The 21,264-nt window shown below is 43.2% G+C and overlaps 1 protein-coding gene and 1 long non-coding RNA gene across 11 annotated transcripts in view; both read right to left on the bottom strand.

Annotated features, from left to right (window-relative positions):
• Window positions 1-8,863, bottom strand: part of LOC123927761 (membrane cofactor protein-like) — a 42,823-nt gene extending 33,960 nt beyond the window's left edge. For 5 of the 10 annotated variants that reach the window (XM_045982592.1, XM_045982588.1, XM_045982591.1 and 2 more), the window contains exons 1-3: window positions 8,620-8,862; window positions 777-962; window positions 283-385 (exon numbers count right to left, since the gene is read on the bottom strand). In XM_045982592.1, the coding sequence (XP_045838548.1) occupies window positions 283-385; window positions 777-962; window positions 8,620-8,740 (410 nt within the window). In that variant the 5' untranslated portion in view covers window positions 8,741-8,862. Of the gene's footprint in view, window positions 1-282; window positions 386-776; window positions 963-8,619 lie in introns of all 10 variants that reach the window. The other 5 variants (XM_045982590.1, XM_045982596.1, XM_045982595.1 and 2 more) reach the window with 2 other exon arrangements.
• A 5,285-nt stretch (window positions 8,864-14,148) lies between these two features.
• LOC123927764 lies at window positions 14,149-21,026 on the bottom strand. Its single transcript, XR_006815539.1, has 3 exons — window positions 20,791-21,026; window positions 17,836-17,937; window positions 14,149-15,021 (listed from the first exon to the last, which is right to left on the bottom strand). It is a non-coding gene; the product is annotated as an uncharacterized LOC123927764 (long non-coding RNA).
• Window positions 21,027-21,264: the final 238 nt, after the last annotated feature.

The raw sequence follows: 21,264 nt of genomic DNA, 5'->3' as shown, positions 1-21,264 counted from the left end.
TAAAAAAAAAAAAAGAAGCTACTTTTTTAAAAAAATGACGTCATCATTGTTAATGTTTATAGTATGTTTATAGTAAATATAGTAAATATTACAATTTATATTTCTTTCTACTAATTATACATCTTCTCAGTTTCAATAAAAAGCCCGAGACTTGTTAGGCTGTAAGTATGACTTGTCACATAAAACGAAAATGAAATCAACTTTATGGGAATGCTTAAGAGAAGCAGAACAAAAAAATGGAATTAGCAGTATTTATCTTATTTCCAATAGGGAACAACTTACCCCTCATTACAAGAATAGTGAACCTGCGAACCAAAGGAAAAAGATCCATTTACAGGGACTACCCAGCCATTTTCAGGTTCTCCTGGATGTGGACATTGTTTTTCTAAAAGAAAATTTATAAATTCATTGTTTCACAGTGAATTCAAAACATTTCAAAAGATTTAAATGCTTAAATGTTTAAATTAGCCTATTTCATAGCAATTTCAAAACATTTAAATTAAAATAAAAATTTTACACTGCTCTTCTGAATTCAGGAGAATGTTACTTTCTTTCCTTGACTATTATAAGGCCAAACTTAATATTCACATTTAACCAGGTACCAACTGCCAAGAAAGATTCCCTGGGGATTTTTCAAAACCTGAAAAGCTACATTGCTATCTAAAACCTACATTCACATGGGAAAACAATCATTGTGCTAGTGCAGTATGCAACCTGAAATATATGAAATCTCTAGAACAAAAAAACAAAACAAAACAAAATTTTTGTACCCTTACCTGTACAAGCCTCCGTGAGAGGTGTCCACGTGTTATCAGTCTGACAAACGGAAGACATGGGAAGACGAGGTATAATATGCTTGTATCCTGGTCGACAAACAAAGTATACTATGTCCCCAGGATTATAACTGGATTTAGTAGCATTTGGCTTCATAAACTTGAATCTTGGAGGAGCATCACAGGCATCTAGGGATAAGAGAACGAGAACGTGAAAATGAAGTATTTTCTCTTTCGCCAACCAGGGACGATGATGTCCCAGCAGATAGGTAATACAGAATAAACGGAAAGATCCTTGGCAAGATTTTAAATGATTCTCCCAAGCTTTTACCCAAGTGGTGAGAGTAGTTAAGGCTGTGCCTCACTTATTTTCAGTAATGTCCTACTAGGTGATGAATTTTCTTTCAACAATCAATTGAAGAAACAAAATGAATTGTTTAGGTCTAACAATATATGTAGATAAACATCCTTTCCTACTTTTTTCTAAATTCATGCCAAACCTCGCCTCTCCTTTAAGAAGCCTTCTATAGTACACAGCACCCTGCTCCAATGACTCTCCCGTAGTCTGAAAACATACTAATGATAACTCATCACTTCAGGCTCAGTCTCCTCGTTGCAGAAGGCAAGTATCTAGAGGCCAGAGATCACAGGCCTTCTTTTTCTACTCACTCAGTATCCAGTGGATACTTCAGAAATGCTAGGGTATTGAGTGATTATTAAATAAGCCTTGTGTAGTTCACAGATCAAGATAAATATGCACAAACTCTTCCATGTAAGACTTCATTTCATGCTTCATATAAGTGAAATGAGCTTCTCACAAGTGAACAGATGCCACTCAAATATCAAAATTTACCATGAATATCCTTACAAGAAAAAAATGTTGCTTTGGGGGCACTATTTTAAATATAATTTCATCTTCCTCCACTCATTAATGGATCCCACATTCCTTCAGCTAGAAATTCTATATAATTCCACCCTAGATACCAATCCATAACATTAGAAATCATGGAACCACCAAGAAACAATTAAGCAACAGCATGCCCCTGATTAAATAATGTAAATATTCCTTGCTTTATGCAATTTCAGTAACTATTCTGAAAGCAGATAAAGACAGAATTCTAGGGGCATGTGGGTGGCTTAGTGGGTTAAAGCCTCTGCCTTCGGCTCAGGTCATGATCCCAGGGTCCTGGGATCCTGGACCCCACAGTGGGCTCTCTGCTCAGCAGGGATCCTGCTTCCTCCTCTCTCTCTGCATGCCTCTGTGCCTACTTGTGATCTCTGTCTGTCAAATAAGTAAATAAAATCTTAAAAAAAAAAAACAAAACCCTAGGGTTTCTTTAAAAAAAAGGACAGAATTCCAAATATGACTTTCATATAGAGTAATCTGTTTGGAAAAAGAAATGTCAATGGGATAGTTTATCCATCCAACTAATTTGAAGTATTTCTCTTCCTCAGTGTTATATGACATGCTTTCAAAAACATGCAGAGTTTACAACTTGCTCTGTAAGCTTTACACACTATAATAACTGTGCCCAATATTACACTATTTCACAATAAACTTGCTACTGTTCCTCAAGACACTGATGTTTTTTATCCTCTGGCTACCCTTCCTTCTCTGCCCAGTTGGATAATGTGACGCTCCTAATGGGTTGCTGTGAGAACCCTGGTTACTCCATTCTGCACATCCCCGTGAGGGAGTGTGCACACCCCCATGACCTCATAACCACTGAGAAGAGCTGTCCTAGATCCTGGTCTCCATGCTTGACCTCTAGACCAGGGGCCAACTGTTTATATTCAACTGCCTCCCCACATACCCCACATGCTATCCATACAACATTTAAAAAAAAATTTTTTTTTAAAGATTTTATTTATTTATTTTGGACAGAGAGAGACACAGCATGAGAGGGAACACAGGGAAGGGGAGTGGGAGAGGGAGAAGCAGCTGGATGCAGGGCTTGATCCCACGATCTTGGGATCATGAACTGAGCAGAAGGCAGATGCTTAACGACTGAGCCATCCAGGGACCCCATCCATGTAACATTTTGAAGCCAAAGTGTAGACTCTTGATTATTCACGCTCACACAGGTCCAGCAAACAAGACAGATGAGTTCTTAAATTTTTAATTCCTTAATAATTAACACGCAGTATTATATTAGTTTTCAGGTGTTCCATATAGAGATTCAACAATTCTATATATTACTCAGTAATCATCACAATAAATGTGCTTTTAATCCCCTTCACCTGTTTCACCCATTCCTTCCCTCACTCCAACCTCCCTCTGGTAATCAGCAGTTTGTACTCTAAATTTAAGGGTCTGTTTCTTAGTTTATCTCTTTTTTCTCTGTTCATTTGTTTTGTTTCTTAGATTTCATATATTGGGGTGCCTGGGTGGCTCAGTTGGTTAAGCGTCTGACTTTTGATTTCAGCTCAGGGCATGAACTCAGGGTCATGAGATCAATCCTTGCATCAGGCTCTGAGCTGAGTTTGGAATCTGCTTGAGATTCTCAATCCCTCTCCCTCTGCCCAAACCCTCCACCGATGCTTTCTCTCTTAAAAAAAGAAAAAAAAAAATTCCATTATGTGCATGAAATCATTTGGCATTTGCCTTTCTCTTACTGACTTACTTCATTTGGCATTATACTCTTCAGATCCAACCATGCTGCTGCAAATGGCAAGATTCCATTCTTTTTCATAGCTAAGTAACAGTCCACTCTGTGTGTCTGTGTGTGTGTAAACATATACATATCACACCTTCTTTTACCCATTCATCTATTGATAGGCCCTTGGATTGCTTCCATATTTTGGCTATTGTAAATAATGCTGCCATAAAAACAGGGGTACATATACCTTATCGAATTAGTGTTTTCACATTCTTAGGGTAAATACTCAGTAATGACATTACTGGATCATGTGACAATTCTATTTTTAAATTTCTAAGAAACCTCCATGTTTTCCACAATGGCTGTACTAGTTTGAATTCCAACAACAGTGGAGGAGGAGGCATTTATACACATCTTTATCCTTTTCATTTTGCCCATGCTGCCAAGTGTGAGATGATTTGCATTTCCCTGATGATCAGTAATACTGATCAACCTTTGCGTGAGTCTCTTGGCCATCTGCCTCCCTTCTATGGAGAACTGTCCATGTTTCCTGTCCATTTTAAATTAGATTATCTAGGTTTTTTTGATGTTAAGTTGACAATTCAAATGCCAATTCCGTCTCTCTAATTCTACCTTTCCTTCCAGTTCAAACCACTGTCGTTTCTTCTCTAGAGTGCTACCAGTGTTTCTGAACAGGCCCCCTTTCATTCATTTCATGTTTCACACTGCTGCCAGAGTCATGCTGATAGGGCACAGTGACCAAAGCTCTTCCAAGTCTGATACTTTCCAATGACTTCCCAATGCCCTCATGACAATGTCTAGGGCTCCCTAATAGACTCTTGCACCCTATTCCCAAGCCCTATTCAATTTCTGGCAGTGTCCATTAAATGACCTCAATTATGTCAGCACTCCAGACCTCCCTGCCTCAGTTAACTTCAGCTTTGACCAGAGACCCCCGCACTCCTCCCAACTTCTCACCCACTCATCCTTCAGTTTCAGCGGACAGGCCACTTCTTGTGGCTCTTGACATCTCTCATCAAAAAACCGTGGTAGGTTTCCTCATGATACACATTTACTTGGTCCACAGACTACCCCACAGCGGGACTCGTTCTTGTCTGTGCTCCCTACCAGACTGTTACCTTCTGAGGACCATGGGGGACACCTCACTGCACCTGTAACACCGAACACCAGAGCTGAATGAGCGCCGCTGTCAGTTCCAGACACTCTTAGACCGAAGCTCACATCCTTTTTTGCTCAGCCAACTTCTTCCAGAGATATCCGCAAATCATAATTTTTTTCTTTGTTGTTTTACATCTGTCTTCAACTTTTTTCATTGGTTGAATGATAGCTTTGTCCCTTAATCAGGGTATTTGATTTCTTTCATGTCAAAATATTTATGCTTTCTTGTTTTATTTTGGGCCCATTCTCCATTACTGCTATTATTAGAAACAGCACTTTAACATTACCAAAGGAGAACTCCAAATAATGGGGATTTTATTTTTTCCCAAGTATGGTAACTGAAAACTCTACGTCTTTTTTCTTAGAACAATAGTGGTGATAATATCAATAATTTTAGAAATAGCAAACATTCAACACTACCTGTACCAATATTTTAAGTACAATTTCACTTGTCTTCATACTCATCCTACGGGCTGGGCACTATTGCCCCCTCTCTAAGATGGGCCAGCTAAGGCACAGTAGGTTAAGTCACTTGCCCAGGCCAACATCTCCAGCAGCCAGACCGCCTGCTTCCACTATCGACATTGCTTCTCACCACACTCACCTGAAACCCTCCCATGCTTACCCCAACACCCTGCAATGCCGTCCTCAAGAAACGGTCTTCTACCGAGTCTGGAGAAATTAAAGGAACCCTGATTTAGATTTGCTGTGTGCTAAGTCAAACAAAAGGGCTCAAGTGCCCTGAAGGGACAGATAACAATATCATGCCTGAATTTTAACAATGGGGACTGTTCATTCCTCACTATCCTGTTGCTTTTCACAGTGATTGGCTCTGTGTTCTCATCCTTGGCCTTTTCCTTGCCTCCCTTGTCCTCCAGCTGCCACACCGGGCAGCTCCACGGTCCTTGGAACCCCCAGCCATGTCATAGCTCTAAGCCTCTGATCACACTGCTCCCCTCTGCTCTGAACATCCTTCCTTCTTGCTCAGCTGCAACCCCCACTCAACTCCTGTCTTCTTATACTGAATCCACTCAACTACTCCTCTGGCAAGCACCATCTGCTCCCCCTGGGAGGCAGTGCCCAGTGGCCTCCTCTTGGACTGTCCTCCACATGGATCGCTCAGTCACCATCACGGGTTTCTGTGTTCAATAGTTCCCCTGGCCGATTCCATTCACCCATGTGGCCATAACACCAAGCACAGCATGTCCCTCAGAGGAGCTGGGCAAAACCATCTGGCACTCAAAGCACCACTGGTGTCCAACAGAACATCTTGCTGAAGAATATACTGGGATGCACCAACACTGAAAAGCTTTAAGCTTTGGCCAGAAAGACCTGGCCACAGGATTTCTTCTGTTGCCTAACTCCCAGGATTCCGGTGACCTAGCAACTGACCAGATAAGGACTGCTCTCCTTGCGTTATAACCTCTAGAGTAAGGAATTAAGAAACTACCCTGTAAACACTTACTGGATCTATCCTGGCTTCATCCATCAGGGAGAAAGAAAAGACCTAAAAGAGACACCGCAGGAGGCAGCAGGTTTTGTCCAAAATGCAGATCCCTTCTAGAAGAGTGAGACTGGTTCTGAATTGGACGAATGTTGGCTTCTACCATCTCATGCAGCCGGCAACTAACTACCTCTGAGATGGGAAGCCTCCAGACACAAATGCTGCCTGCTTACAAGCCTGCTTCTGGGCCTGTGAGCTGCTTCAGAACTGAATGTGTATTCTAGTCCCGTATTTTCCCTGCCTGACATAAGGAGGCTCATTTGTACTTTCTCTAATTTCATACCTACCCTGATTTTACCTTTGAACTTTCACCTTGGTCTTGTGTTTCCTTCTCTGCATTTCTAAGTTTTGGTACCTTCCATGTTGCACCCCAGTCATTTTATTTTCTCTCTTCCAAACAACATTCAACTGTGAGCTCCAAGGCTCATCTAAACTTGATCCTTTTTTAAAACATTTTTTTGTTTTCTTTTTATTGCCCCTCGTCCCTCCCCACGCTACTCCCCCCACAGAAATGAACTTTTTCATGATCAGGAACAAGCAAGATTAGAGTATGGTGAGCTCTGCAGACTCCACAGAACAGGGAAGACAGAGCCTCTGTGACGGTCAGCTTCCCCTGACTTAGCTTAGGCACCGCAGAAAGGCCATCCTAAGGACAGGTGTTTAAAGAACCTTCCTCCTGGAAGTGGGAGGAACTGTTGCTGGCACTCTAAGCCCCAGCTTCATTATATTATATTATTATAATTCATTTTCTGGTACTCAATACTTATACAAGAGTGTTGACACTGGGCACAAAATTGCAAATCTGTGTGACAAGACAGAGAAGCTCTCTGCATTCTCGTGGGGAGAGCGGAAAACAGGTTTGCAGGGGTGACTCCCAGTCAGGGGGGATTTGAGCTGGAGCATGTGCGTCTGTTTGAGATAGGGTGGTCAGAGAGGGGCCTCCTGAGGGGCTGACACCTCGACTGAGGTTGAGAGGTAAGAAGGAGCCAGAGGAGAATGTTCCAAGTCTGAGGGAATAGTAAGTACTGAAGCCCCACAGAGGTGGAGTCTGGCCCACCAAGGGCCCCTAGGGATTGTTAAATGCTATCAGAGGGTCAAGCTCCTTTCCCCCAGAGCACTTCTTTTGGGTTATAACGTACTCACAAGCAGTATGTTTGGTCTGCCACTCCTGATAAATTTTAACAACTATTTCTCCACCTCCACTGTGTGCCTGGCACTGGGTTCTCACAGCGAGCAAACGTGTCTGCTTCTATTTGTGGGAGTGCAAGCAGATCAATAGTGTACCAGTGTATCCTCAGGACTCAGTATAGAACCTGGCAAATACAAGGCAAGTATGTGTAGAATGAATGCTACTAAGGAAAGAATACAGCATACAAACTGTACATGCAACAGGATTCTAGAAATAACTTGGGCAGAGAAACACAGGTGCAGATAAAGACAGAAATATACCAAAGTACTGAAAATGGTCGACGCTTCATTGTGAATGTGTTACACAACTAGCATGTCTTTTTAGCATGTGCACTAATTCTTATTCAGCAAAACAGTAAACAAATTTATTGGGTGGGAATCTTCAGTTTCCATTAATGGGTGTAGGGGAAACCAGAATGACATTATATATCGGTTATTTCTTACTCATTTGACAGTAAGCTATCAAAGCTTTTAAGATTAATTTAGAATTCCCCTCAAATATGGCCCACCCATATGAAAACAAGGAAAACAATAGCAAAAAGCCACTGCGTAATGGAATTGGGTAATGTTTCTTGAATGGAAACAGGAAGATGATTCCATATAAAGAAAAAAAAAAAACCTGAAAGAGGAACACCCTGAAAACCAATACCACTATGATCTCGGACAGCAAGGAGACTTGTGCCTTTAGACACAAAAAGCAGGGTGTGGCCTTCCCAAACCTTCTAAGCCCCAGGGGCCCGCAGCATACTTGCACCCGGATCCCACTCACCTAAGCGCTGCGCAGCCACACTTGATTCCCAGCCCCCCTGCACAGCAGACGGTGCGCTTTCTTAGCCCACACCACACCCATACCACAAGCCTGCCTGGTTCGTTCCGTAAAGCACACACCCGGTAACACCCAGCCCGGGGTCTCCCAGCCCGGCACAAACAACGCCCCTCTCCCCAGTGCCATCACCCCGGCAAGGAACACAGGAAAACCTCCCCACAAGCACACCGCGGATCCTACCAACAGCCACACGCACTGGGTAGAAAGACCAAGCAGTCTCCCCAGGCCCCGCGTCCGCTCTCTCCTGCCCCAGGTGCCTCCGCCCGGAAGCACACTGCAAGCATTCGCTGGGGTCACAGTTCCGCCCGGGGAAAGCACAAGCCGCGCCCAACACCCTCCCGGCTCACTACCCAACTCCTCCCAAACCTTCGGCTCCCGCATCACAGGGCCTCCACCCCCTAGGTACCCGCAAAACACGACTGGGGCCGCCCCAGCACCGCGCCTGTTCCCGACCTGCATGCAAAGCTCCCGGGCCCTGGGGACCCGTCGGCCTGCTCCCCGACCCGCTCCAGCTCGCCGCGGAAGCGCGCACCCCCTCCAGACTCTTACCAGAGGGCTTGGGTATCAGAAACACTGCGGCCATCAAAGGGATCCCAAAGCAACACAGAAAGGAAAAGCGCTTCTCCAGACAGCAGGGATGGGCTGCGCGCGGCGGGCAGGACACCGACATCTTCCCGGAGACCAGCGGGAACCTGAGAGTCCGTCAAGCCACACTCATCAGGTCCGGGAGCAGACGCAACAATCTCCAGCGCCTGGTGTCAGGAGCCCGCCGCGGGGGCGTGGCCTCAGCGCTGTTTGCGCGGAAGTGACTCCCCTTCCGGAAGTGGGCGGGCCTGGGCGTGGGGCCCCGCTGACCTTTGGGACCCGACGTGGGGAGGAGAGGGTCGGGCCGAGGGGTCACAGAGCGGTTTGGTCTCCTTCGCGGGCGTCGGGCGGTCCTGCGACAATCCCGTGCGCACTGACCCAACGTCCCCAGCGGCTTGCGGGGCTCGGCGGGCTCACCGCCCGGACTCAGGAGGGTGTGAAGGGAAGCGGAGCGGTGTCTTCTTTGTTCCTTCTCCGGAACCGAACGCCTCACTGAGCGAAAAGCACAGCGACCTGAAACTAGAAACCCAAGGCCAGGCAGCGGGTTGTGGTGAGGCCGCACCCCTCCAGGCTGCTGTGTATCTTGGGGCCTCAGAACTGCCCAGACTCCCTGGCCCTAGTTTCAGGAGTTGGCATGAATCGGGCATGTGGAGGGACAGTGCTTGTGATTTGCGGGGCTCTCAGCATCTGCTCTGGGATCCTCTGCAGGCCTGATAGATTTTAGAATCTCAGAGGTTTGGCCACTGTGATGAAGTTCTAGAACCTAGGTGAGGTTCGGTGGGCTGAGGTCTGGAGCCGATGACCAAGAAAGAATTCTTGAGACATCTTTGGTGCAAAATGGTGGTTTATTAAAGCACAGGGACAGGACCCCTGGGCAGAAAGAGCTGCTCCCCGGGATTGTGAGGGAAGGCAGGTTATGTACCCTGTGGTTGGGGGAAGGTGAGAGGAAGGGAGGTTTCAAAGGAGTTTTCATATGCTAAAGAGGGGCTACTAGGTGCGGGAAGTATCCCAGAGGTCTTCCCGCCTGATCAATGTTGTCTTTTGGCAAGCCATTAATATCAAGATAGTTGGGAGATTTCTGGTGGGATGTTACAATCCTGCTATCAAGCATCTTTGTTAGTGAGATTTAGGTTCAGAAGAGATTTAACTTTATTTACATTTCCTTCTACCTCATCCTCCTTCAGTTTTGTGTATGGAGGGGAGGGCTTGAGGAACTGAGTTACTTGCCTCTGGAAATTATCAATAGCACAAGGTAACTTCTTTGTTTGTAGATCTCTAGGACATTTGTAAACCAAGGGGAACTATTTGTTTCTCGTTTATGGCGGTCAGGGGTGCCTGAGGAATGTTACACACACTACCAAGGGGAGCAGATTTTGCTTTGTCCTCAGCCAGCCTCCTGCTCCCTCATCAACTGCACTCCCAACCCCTCAAGTAAAGCAAGATAGATGAATTATTAAACAACACCGGGCCATTAGCATTTGGGGCCTCACCTCTCTGGGGTCCCTACCCTTGAGCAACTAAATGCTTTATTGAAGAGGGGGAAAAGATGCATGAGAAAGGTAAAGACAAGGGTGTATTAATTGCCCATCTCTTGGGACTGCTTTAATTAAAGCCATTATTGTCAGGATGGAGAGGAATCCATAAGAGGGGAACTTTGCTGGGGCACCTGGGTGGTTCAGTGGTTTAAGTCTCTGCCTTTGGCTTGGGTCATGATCTCAGGATCCTGGGATCGAGCCCCGCACTGGGCTCTCTGCTCAGTGGGGAGCCTGTTTCTCCCTCTCTCTCTGCCTGCCTCTCTGCCTACTTGTGACCTCTCTGTCAAATAAATAAATAAAAATATATATATAAAAAAAAGAGGGGAACTTTCCTGATGACCCAGTCTCTCAGTGGAAAATTAAGAATGAGCCAGATCTGTTTGTCCCGTTCTGACTAAACCTGTATGACTAGGAAGAGGAAAAGAAAAGTCACAACCTGTATTAAAAGAGTACACAAAAGGAATTGACATTTTCTTCCCATTAGCTGGCAAAGAATGATAAATGTCAGCTAGTGTGAGTAAATGTATTGCAGGGACCAACACCTTCAAACTTCGGCTTTCAATTTAACTTTTCCGTATGTTAAGTTTTTAAATGGCCGTGACTTTCAAACCACCGGTTGCATTTGGACTTTATCCCAAAGAAATCATCAGAGCTGTGACCAAAGATGTATAATTTTGGGGAAAAAATAAATCCTCAGTGTCTAGCCAAAGAACAAAGAATTTTTGATAGGTGGCTTGATGAACATCTATGCAGCAGGAGTTTAAAAAAAATCTACATGAGAAACTACAATATATATGTAAGTTTAAAAAAAAAACTGACTCTAAATAAATGTTTTGTCTTCAGCATTCTCATAGAGCAATTAGTTTAAAATTAACTGTCAGTGATAGGATTATGGGTATTTCATTTTCTTTATGCTTTTCAGTTTTCTATATTGACCCTGTGTTTTAGGAATGAGAGGAAGAAAAAAATTTTTCAGTCCAACCTATGTATCAACTATTTTGTTCATAGAATGATGGGGGTTGATCCTGCATCACACAGAATTAAGGTATAACAGAATACTGGGGAAAGGTAAGCTTTCTATATTAACCTCAAATGCATCTTATGGAATTACAAAACTCTGTATATTCAAAGATTTCTGTAGCTGAGAGGTACTAAAACCTTCATGGGTTCACCAAACCATGGAATTGCCTCTTTTTCCCAGAACAACACAGTGTTTGGATTCTTGATGGCCTATGAAACAAAAGGTGTGGAAATAATACCTAAAACATCTCACTGTCTTGGATTCTAAAATCCAGACACTCCATCACGACACTGACTTAAAGGAGGTATAATTAAGGAGAGTGAGTAAGAAAATGAGGAGGGATTATTTCTGTTATTACTGTTACAAAGAGTTATATAACAGAAATGTTCTGCAGTGTTGATATTTAACTGTGAAAGCAGAGAGTCTGTTGTTCTCTGCCATGATCTGTATACAGCGGTATATGTCAGTTATATCTCAGTAAGATGAAAATATTTTCCCATCTATCTCTCGTCTTAGAAGTAAGTTTTTATTCTCATGAGTACATTAAAAGGTGGCAAAGTGTGGCTGGTGTTTGGTTTCCTAGTTACACAAACTAGATTAGAGTCAAGAATTGGCATTTGACTGGAGCTTTCTTTCAGTCAGTAAAATCTGTACTGGGGGATCATCAAGACACTCTAAATATAATTGGAGAACTTCACATATATTATTTTCATTTGCCCCAGTAAAGGCTCCATTGGAAATTTGGAGCCCTGTTCCCTTTTTTTCTGAACAAGCTCCTTGACACAGAGATAGAGTTTTCCTGCTGTAGGTCCAGTGCTAAGACAGTTCTAGGTCTGTCGTAGGTGCGTAATAAACGCCTATGAATACTGCATGAAACAAATGGGTGTTGCTGTCAAATGCCCAACATGTCTCTGCCGGTTCTCCCCCAGCACGGATTTACCAAATAAGGGCTGGGAAGGTTCTGAGAGATTTTGTTTTAATAATCTTAGACACTAGGAATGCCGTGGGATTTGCCTCTAAAGGAGGGAGCTACCACTGTCTGCCCAGAAAACGTCCTGTCTCAGGCAGTGCAAGCTGTGATAGGAAGTGGAGCTACTGGCTGTCCCTTGGCCTCGAGATCATTTCAGTGACTTAGTTCAAAGGGAGAGTGTTGACATTGAACATCCTGTAGCCTGGACAGGAATAGAACTCAAGAGCCAAGGCTTTGAGTGAGGTTGGGCAGTCAAGGTCCTGGTGCCTGCAACTCCCCTGAAGATTTTTGTCACCCTGCCCAAGTGACAAAGAGGAGAGCATGGAGAGTGTGCCTGTGTGTCGACCAGGTTTGGAGCTGTGTGCTAGATTCCCTTTAAGGCCTTATGGATGGCACTAGGGTGGAGGGAGGGGTGTGGGGATGTCATTAAACAGAGGCCAACTTCTGTAAAATGAATCTGAATGCCAGATGCTTCTTGGCCTCCTAAATTAGTGTATTTCCATCATGCTTCTCAGAGAAATGGCCTGTGAGGACTCTCAGAAAAGGCGTTCCCCTGTCACAGTGAATTACACACTAGGTTAGCCGTGAAAAGCTGAAGGAGACTGGCTAAACAGAGCAAAGATAAGCCATCTTTTTGATGCTGGCCCTGGGAGGTGTGCCATCTCTGTTTGTACCTGGTGAGCACCTGCCAGACAGTTGACCTTCATATTTAGCTGTTACTGGCAAGAACGTTCCAGTGATAAGCCACACCCCACACAGGGAGGGATTCTGAAACCATTAGGTACAGAAAAGAAGGCACTTCTCAGAAGGAAAGCATGTTCATTTTGTTTCCTCTTGGCTTTTGAAGGTTTTAAAAAGTAAATATATTACAAACCATATTCCAGACATAGGTTTAGAAAGAAGAAAAAAATCTTATTCCTTTCCCATTATAGTGATGAAAATAGAACATACCATTTAAATGTCATAGACTTTAACTTACACCTCACAATTACGTGTACACAAAAAGGAAACGAGAAACAAAATTAGATTGTTAGCACTAAGAATAATCTTGGAGGCCTGCTTCTCAGATGAAAAATGTAAGGCCAGAGGTTAACAGAATTACTCAACAATACAAATGAAGTTAGACAGGTCAGTATTTTACCCAGAGTTAGTATAAGCAGTATTTCCCCTGTATCACTGATGTCACAGGCAAAAAAATCTCATGAATTCCTTGAAATTCAATGGCATGGTCATCAGATACTGGTTAATCACAATACTTACTGACCTACTGCATTCTGGGGGGATAAAGGAATTTACATTTTTTTCTTGAGATAGGAAATTTTAATTCTAAGAAAGGCCAATTCCCAAGAATTAATTTCTAACCCTCGTTTAAAATGTACTTCTTCAGAATCTCAAGATGTAATAGATTTCCCTAAGATTCAACTAAGCAAAACCATTGAGGATCTTTTCATATAGTCATGGGTTACTTGCCTTCTTTTATTGGAGGCCCTGCTGGATATCCTTTGCCCATTTACAGGGAGGAGGGGTGGGGAGGGTTGGTCTTTGAATTTTTAACTCTCTTAATTTGCAGTTACCCTTGTCTATGATATAAGTTGTAATTTTTTCCTCCTAGTTTGTCCGTTGACTTTATTCATGCTGTTTTTCCCCCTTTTTTTTTTCATGATTTTAAAGAAAACTTCAAGTTGATGTCCGGTTCCGTCTTTATCAAGTTAAGTGTGGTATGATACACTCAAAAAGCAACTTAAAACCCAGAATTACACAGTAGTTAGCAGTCGTAATATGCAAATCTATTGTTAACTACCCAGAAAGATTCTGGTAACTTCTAGATCCTTAGCATGGCCCATAATCTCACACCGAGGACATTTTTGATCTTTAAGTCTGTGGACCAGTTACGGACTCCAGGACCACTTATTTAGAGACCTGTACATTAATGTTGCAATTCTTAAATTCAGGGTTTTCTAGTTTATTGGGTGTATTCTGAATCTATACAAAAAGTAAGTCACTTGCTTTATAATAAAATTATCCTTTTATTTAAGTTAGTATGTTTTATACACACAGTACAAATTGCTTTTGAAATAGAGCTTAGGAAATACCCAGATCTCATTGTTTAAGATGTTTCTCTTGAAAACCTCTCCCCCGGATTCATGTAATGCATTTTTAATAAACAGAAGACACTGTGGTTGCTTCAGCATTGTATATAATAAACAGAAGATACTTTTTTCCTAGTGATAGCAAAAACGTATCTAGCTCTATTTTTCTGTTCTAATAGATTTTGCTCTACAGAAGAAAAAGTGACTATTAAGGAAGATATGTATATAAAGAAATGAACATGTATGAAGAAAGGTTAGCAAAAAATCAATATATTAACAGTGGTTATCACTGAATAATAGTATAATTATGTGTGACTTATTTGTTTTTCATATCTCCCTCCTGGATTTTGATCTTCTCGTTAATGAGCCCATTCCACAGCATAAAGATTTGAAAGTGAGAGAGGGAAATCACAAACTTGTAAACAGAAATCCAAAGTGACGCCATCTTCCTTTACGTAACTGAGACTATTTATAAACCCTGAGTGCAGTCTTTTCCCCTCCCTAGCTGATGTGTGCATTCAGCAGGCGAGAGCAGGAGGACTGACAGCAATCCAGACTAAGAGGAGGGAGCTTTTACGGGCTCCTGGGAGCGTGTCAGCATCTTCTTGGGCACATGTCTGGTCTCTGCGAGGTCACTTCTGTCATTGTATGAGTCTCACTCCCATCTTACTCTGTGGATTTGGCTCCTTTCCAACAACATTGTGATTCAAGGTGTTCCCCAGCTCTGTGGCACTTTGTCAAGGAAGGGCACTGAAATAACAGGATATTTTTATTCAGGTGACAGCATGGGTGACAAGGGAACGGCCCACGAATTTGCTACTTAAAATGGTGATACTAGCATTACACATAATTACGAGTTCAGAAGACGTGTTTCTGCCCTCCTTAGTGGTTGCTGTGTAGGGCCCAAGAAAATACCGCCAAAGTTGAGACACTGAGTAGATAAGAGAGAGATTAATGAAGAAGGTGACCTTTCCTCGTCGCCTTTTTTGCCAAAGGAAAAGTGTTCTCACAATTGAGCAACTAACTAGAAAGAGCCTCGTTCCAGAAACATAGAGGTCCCTCATAACACATGAAATATTTCTGACTCTCTTTTCTGAGCCAGGCCATGGCAGGGAGAGTAAACAGGAGCTGGTAGTTTGGACGAGGCTCTGCCTCCAAGAGCACGTCCTCCCCCTACCGCAGTCATGATTTGTAGAAGATACCATGTAGTCCAAGATGTCCAAACACTTCCCAGGCCATGCTTAAGGCCAGGATGACTGTCCTCCCACCAGGGGACGGATCCCTGCGGAGGCCCAGCCGCTCACCTGACACCCCCTATTATTACTGCTACCTGATGCCTCAGTGTTCTCTCTCCACCTCACAAGATTTGTTACCTGCGTCATCTTTGAACATTCTCATGTCCTTTAGCGCGCAGCTGTGTCTTTGGAATCTGCCTCTACCCGTATCACCCTATCAGCCCTTACACCTGGCTTGGGCGTAAGGTGCAGATTCTGACTCATTCCTTCTCTACCGTATCTTGCCACAGATGATCAGCCCTGCTCCTGGAGAACATTATGGCCAAAATTCCAGTCTTAGAAAGGAGATTGGAGACAAATTCATTAAGGACTTCCTACCATTTATTAAAAGTTGATCAACGGTGAAGGTAAACAGTTTGACATGTACCTTGATGCAAAAGAACACTTCCAAAATGTTAGTTAAAATAAAATTTTGAAAAATTTACTTTCACATATTAATACTTCTCATTTGATAAAGTCTCTACTCGGAAATTTAGGGAAATTTAAAAAGGAGGTCCTTACTCCTAAATACAAAGTATGGTGCGTGTCATACTAATCCAGGAGAGCCTGGGTGGCTCGGTCAGTTAAGCATCTGACCTCAGTGCAGGTCATAATTCCAAAGTCCTGGTACAGGCTCACATAGGGCTCCCTGCTCCTCTCTCTCCTTCTCCTCTGACTTGTGCTCTCTCTCTCTCTGAAATTAAAAAAATAAATAAATAAATTAAAAAAATCTGAAAAAAAAAAGTGACGAATCCATGTTTGTAGAATGTAGGAATGACCAAGTGAGTAGAAGAGTGTTAATAGGCAAAAAACAAGAAATATTGTGCTGAATACTATGGAATATACATTTTCTGATAAAGGAAATGTTTATCATTCAGTGAAAACAAAATCAAAATTCAATATTATAAAGTCAGTACAATTTCAGTGTATAACCCTGCGTATGTAAGTGTAGGCAAACAAGCGTAAGCATACCACCTAACGGGTGGAGGCTATTTCAGGTCATTTTTATATTTTTTAATATTTTTCTTTATTTTCTATATTTTCCTTAATGGGCACCACTTCTTCTTCTTCTTAAAGATTTAATTTATTTATTTGACAGGCAGAGATCACAAGTAGGCAGAGAGGCAGGCAGAGAGAGGGGGAAGCAGGCTCCCTGCCAAGCAGAGAGCCTAATGCAGGACTCGATCCCAGGACCCTGAGATCATGACCTGAGCCAAAGGCAGAGGCTTAACCCACTGAGCCACCCAGGTGCCCCCATTATTCTTAAAAGGAAATAGTTTATTTTAAAAAATGTTATAGAGAGCAAGTGCAGTGAGTTTTAAAGAAAGACGTCACTTTGGACTGGGGCACTTTGGAGGGAGTTCCTTGGGTAAGTAGAGTCAGAGCCTGATGAATGCACCTTAAATTGGAAGAAAGCTGGTAAAGTGTTTAGTAGGTCAGTAACCTGGCAGGAATGAAGAGGAATTAAATGCTATTTAAATCCCTCTTGTGAAAGAGTTTTTAAATTAAGTTTTGTAAAGACACACACAGTCTCTGGGGCTCTATGGTTTCTACTCAGCTCTGCTGTTGTAGCTGTAACTAGGCCAACAGTAGGCAAGGGAGGCTGTGTTCCAGTAAGCCCTTATTTACAAAAACAGTTACTTTTAGGTTCCATGATTTCTAATATTCAGTTCTACACTGTGTGCCCCTTTGGTTGTAGCATAATTTCACCCCAATCCTTCAGCAAACAGCTCAACATTTACTACACAACACCTGTGAGGCCAAGCTGGGGCTCTCAGTTCCTGGAATGCAGGCATGAGGTGTGGTGACAAGCCTGTGGGGGCGGGGGAGGGGCACAGAAGGGAGAGAGCAGTCCTAGGAGGCCAGGTGAGGCAGAGAATTGAGTCAGAGAGGGGAAGCAGGAAAGGCAAAGTCTCCACAGGATCCTGAGGTGACCCTGTGCACTTGAAGGGAGTGGGGCGACCCGGAGGCAAACCCATGTGGCAAATGCTTGGGTTCCACAAGAAAAAACAAAAGCTCCCCTCTCAAAGGTTCAGGGCACCCCTGCACAAAAATACAGGAATACTCTGTGAAAACAGTGCCTGTGCACAGCGCAGATGGCAGTCCTCACCCAACTGCTGGAAACAGCCAGAATCCAACACAACAGCAACCAAGGCATTTCCACTTTCTGAAGTACCTTCTGACCCCCGGCCCCAGGGAGTCAACTAGACCAGCAACCTATGCAGATCCTGTTCTCATTTCTCAGTACTTGAGCTTTCCAAGACATGAGTTCAGGATTTACGTGAGGTACCTGCTGTCTTCCTGATTGGTTTGCAGAGTCTGAGGCTTTACGCTGTTGTCTTCTGGAGGATGTAAACGGATCATCTCCTTAGGTTTCCCATCTGTATTCTTGCTAATGGGCAGAAGAGGAAAAATAGGAAAATAGCTTAATTATATACACTTCAGTCTTGGAAGAAATTCGGCAGTGGTCTTCACTTTGAAATTTAGGGCAGAATTTGCCCAAGTTTCTGAAATCTTTGTGAGATCTGTAAAAGGAAAACATAACCAAATCCCACCTCTCAAGACTAAGTCAAAACTCAAATAAGGGGGAAAAGCTATGAAAACCACCCGTACATTGTGTCAGAAGACTCTGAATTCTTACAGACAAGTGTCCATGCCTAAAGCAACACTTCCTTCCAAAGTAGTTCTGACTGGCAAATAACCCTTTACCGCCTGATTGTGACACTGAAGCCTCACAAGGTCAGGGGCCCTGCACAGTGGGTCTGACTCCAAGCTTCCTCTCCTGCTTTAGTGAAGGTCGAAGTTCTGTGTTCTGTCCAATTAACGCCCACGGTTTGGAGAGCAGCAGTCCTTGTCAAGAGGCATAGGAAGACTGACAGTATTTCCAAGGATTTAATGCTTTGAGATGCCAGTAACGATCACGTGTGAAGAACGATAGCTCACATTTTCGGACCTTCATCCTAAGCGAGGCACTGTGTTAAGTGAGCTTGGAACTACTGGCCCTATTTTACAGACAAGGAAAATGAAGTTCAGAGAAGGGAAGTGTCTCGCTGCGGGTTTCATAGCCAGGAGGTGGGAGTGAACACAGCTCTCACTGCTCACAAATCTTGTCATCTCTCGTGGTGTGCTGCTCTGCCTCTTCAAGGGCTAATGAGCACTTCCGTGTACAGAAATCCAATGAGACATGATGCAGTACTGCTACCTTTAGGTTTCGAGTATGTGTTGGTATTAGGGATTTCAGGGTGGAAGCACAGAGTTAAGTCACTTGGCCACTTGCCAGTACTTCATGACTCAGTTACTCTTTACCCTTTCTTAGAAATTACAAGGAGGGCATCCCTTGAGACAAAGAGCAAGAGTGAATCAGGAGCCAAAGTTTTCAGAGGGTGAGGAAGGGCAACTTGAGATCCTTGCGTAAGGAAGAGCAGAGGGTTGTAATGACTGGTATTCGGGGAGCGGCTTCCAAGGAACAATGGCTAAGTGGTTATCTGACGAATGGTTCTAAGTGGTTTTGAGTGATGAGTGGGACATGGGTGTGGGATGGCTAGCCACCTGACTGATGGGAGTTAATGGGAACATGGAGTAATGCACGGATGCTTTATAGTGAGTGGTCTTAATAGTTTTGTACTCCAAGCCTCAAACTAATGAAGACTTTAATGACTTATCTGAGTATATACAAAAAGGCTCGTTTGGGGGTGCCTGGGTGGCTCAGTGGGTTAAAGCCTCTGCCTTCGGCTCAGGTCATGATCCCAGGGTCCTGGGATCGAGCCCCACATCGGGCTCTCTGCTCCGCAGGGAGCCTGTTTCCTCCTCTCTCTCTGCCTGCTTCTCTGCCTAGTTGTGATTTCTCTCTGTCAAATAAATAAAAATTAAAAAATTTTAAAAAATAAGGCTCGTTTGTACAGGAATAGGAATAGATCAGAGGCAGAAATAAGAGGCAAGGATAAATGGGCTGTGAATGGAGGAGTCTAACATTTTTCCCAAGTGACCAATGCATGAATTCTGCTAATTAATCTTTGTCACAAATTATTGTATAAATATACAGTGAAATATAGGGTAAGCAGATGACACATTTTTCGCTAGTGAAAAGCCAGTAACGTTAAATTACAGAACTTGCTAGTCTGTGTGAATGGACAGGAACATTTTCACCAAACCTTACTGAGGACAGAGTCCTTTACAGAAATACTGTAATTTTCTTAAAAGCTAATAATAGACTAGCATAAAAAGGGAGAGATTTTCTACTGTTTCTAGAAGGATACTGGCCTAATGTACCAGAGTAGCTTAAAAAAATGAAGTAAAATTGATAGGGGGACAATATTGAAAGAAAAAAGGAAATATTACCCATTTGTAGTATATGCAGCTCTGGGTGATACAGAATGAGATTCAGAAGTCGTGACAGCTGAAATTGTTACCGGGAAGCCGAATGGGGTCAGGATTCTGAGTTCCATCATCAAGACCAAAGCCCTAACCCTGAGCAACTTCCCGCTGGTATGATTTTAAGCAAGTCACCGAAATTCTCTGCCCTTCAGAGTCTTCTCTGCTTTGGGATAATGATGTTATTTGGCCTACCTACATCGCAGAGTTGCTTTGGAGACCAAAGACAATACATTTTAAAGTATTTTGTAAGCAAATATATTAGCTGTTATTTTTTTTTTTAAGATTTTATTTATTTATTTTTGTAAGGAAGGGGCAGACAGCAGTAGGGAGGGGCAGAGGGAGAAACAGACTCCCTGCGCTGGCCAGAGATCCTGACCTGGGACTTGATCCCTAAACCCTGGGATCGTGACCTAAGCCAAAGGCAGACGCTTAACCGACTGAGCCACCTAGGTGCCCCACTGTTGCTATTCTTATTATTAATCCTGACTACTGTAGAAGTGGAAGTCAGAAATCACTAAATAAAAATGATTTTGAGTCTGACGTGATAGGTGGTCTCTGTTCACCAGAAGCTCATTTTCTGCTGGGAGCGCTGCAAGGAGTATAGTAGAGACCAAGGACACAAGAGATTTAAAAAAAAAAAAGATAATTTAATAGAGTTGGAAGTGCAGTGTGGGGGCAGAGGGAGGAAATGCATGGAGTAATTAGACATACTGAAACTCGGAAAGCTAAAGATCAAGGAGGCATAGAAAATCATCAGTGATGTGATGTTAGTCTAAAACAGGCTTGCTCCCCAAGTTCGGCATTAGTATCTTCAAACAAAGAGCAACCTTGGAAACCTAGAGTAAGTATAGGACAATTAGAGGTGTACTACCTGGTAAACAGTTGGAGCAGAATTCCGTGATGGAGGAGAGAGCTAGTTACAGCTATCAGGTCCTTCAGTCCTGGATCACAACAGCACCATGGGAAGATGCCACTAATTATAACACTGCTTTCGGCTGGACCCTAACCATCACCTCAGGCCGGTGACTTGGATTTATAGCTGCACTTTTCCCTGCTAACACCACTTCTGGCCACTTCACTCCTCACTTGCTGGTTATACAAGGCATACAAAAAGCAATTTAAAAAAATAGCAGTTTGAAGATTTATAAGAAATTAAAATTAGACAAAAATAAAAAGGATATATTATATATACACCCATAGACATGACCTCACTTTAAAACCCTCCCCAATTTCTCATCGTATTAAATTTGGCATCTCCCCCACACCCACGTTCCCGAGTGCCCTTACTCTGCTCTGTTTTCTCCTAGTCTTTATCCCCTTTATTATAATTAATTAATTACGTGTC

This window comes from Meles meles, chromosome 17, assembly GCF_922984935.1.
Source record: "Meles meles chromosome 17, mMelMel3.1 paternal haplotype, whole genome shotgun sequence".
Taxonomy (NCBI): domain Eukaryota; kingdom Metazoa; phylum Chordata; class Mammalia; order Carnivora; family Mustelidae; genus Meles; species Meles meles.
Note: the sequence above shows the minus strand (reverse complement) of the source record. Positions and strands in the feature narration are given on the sequence as shown.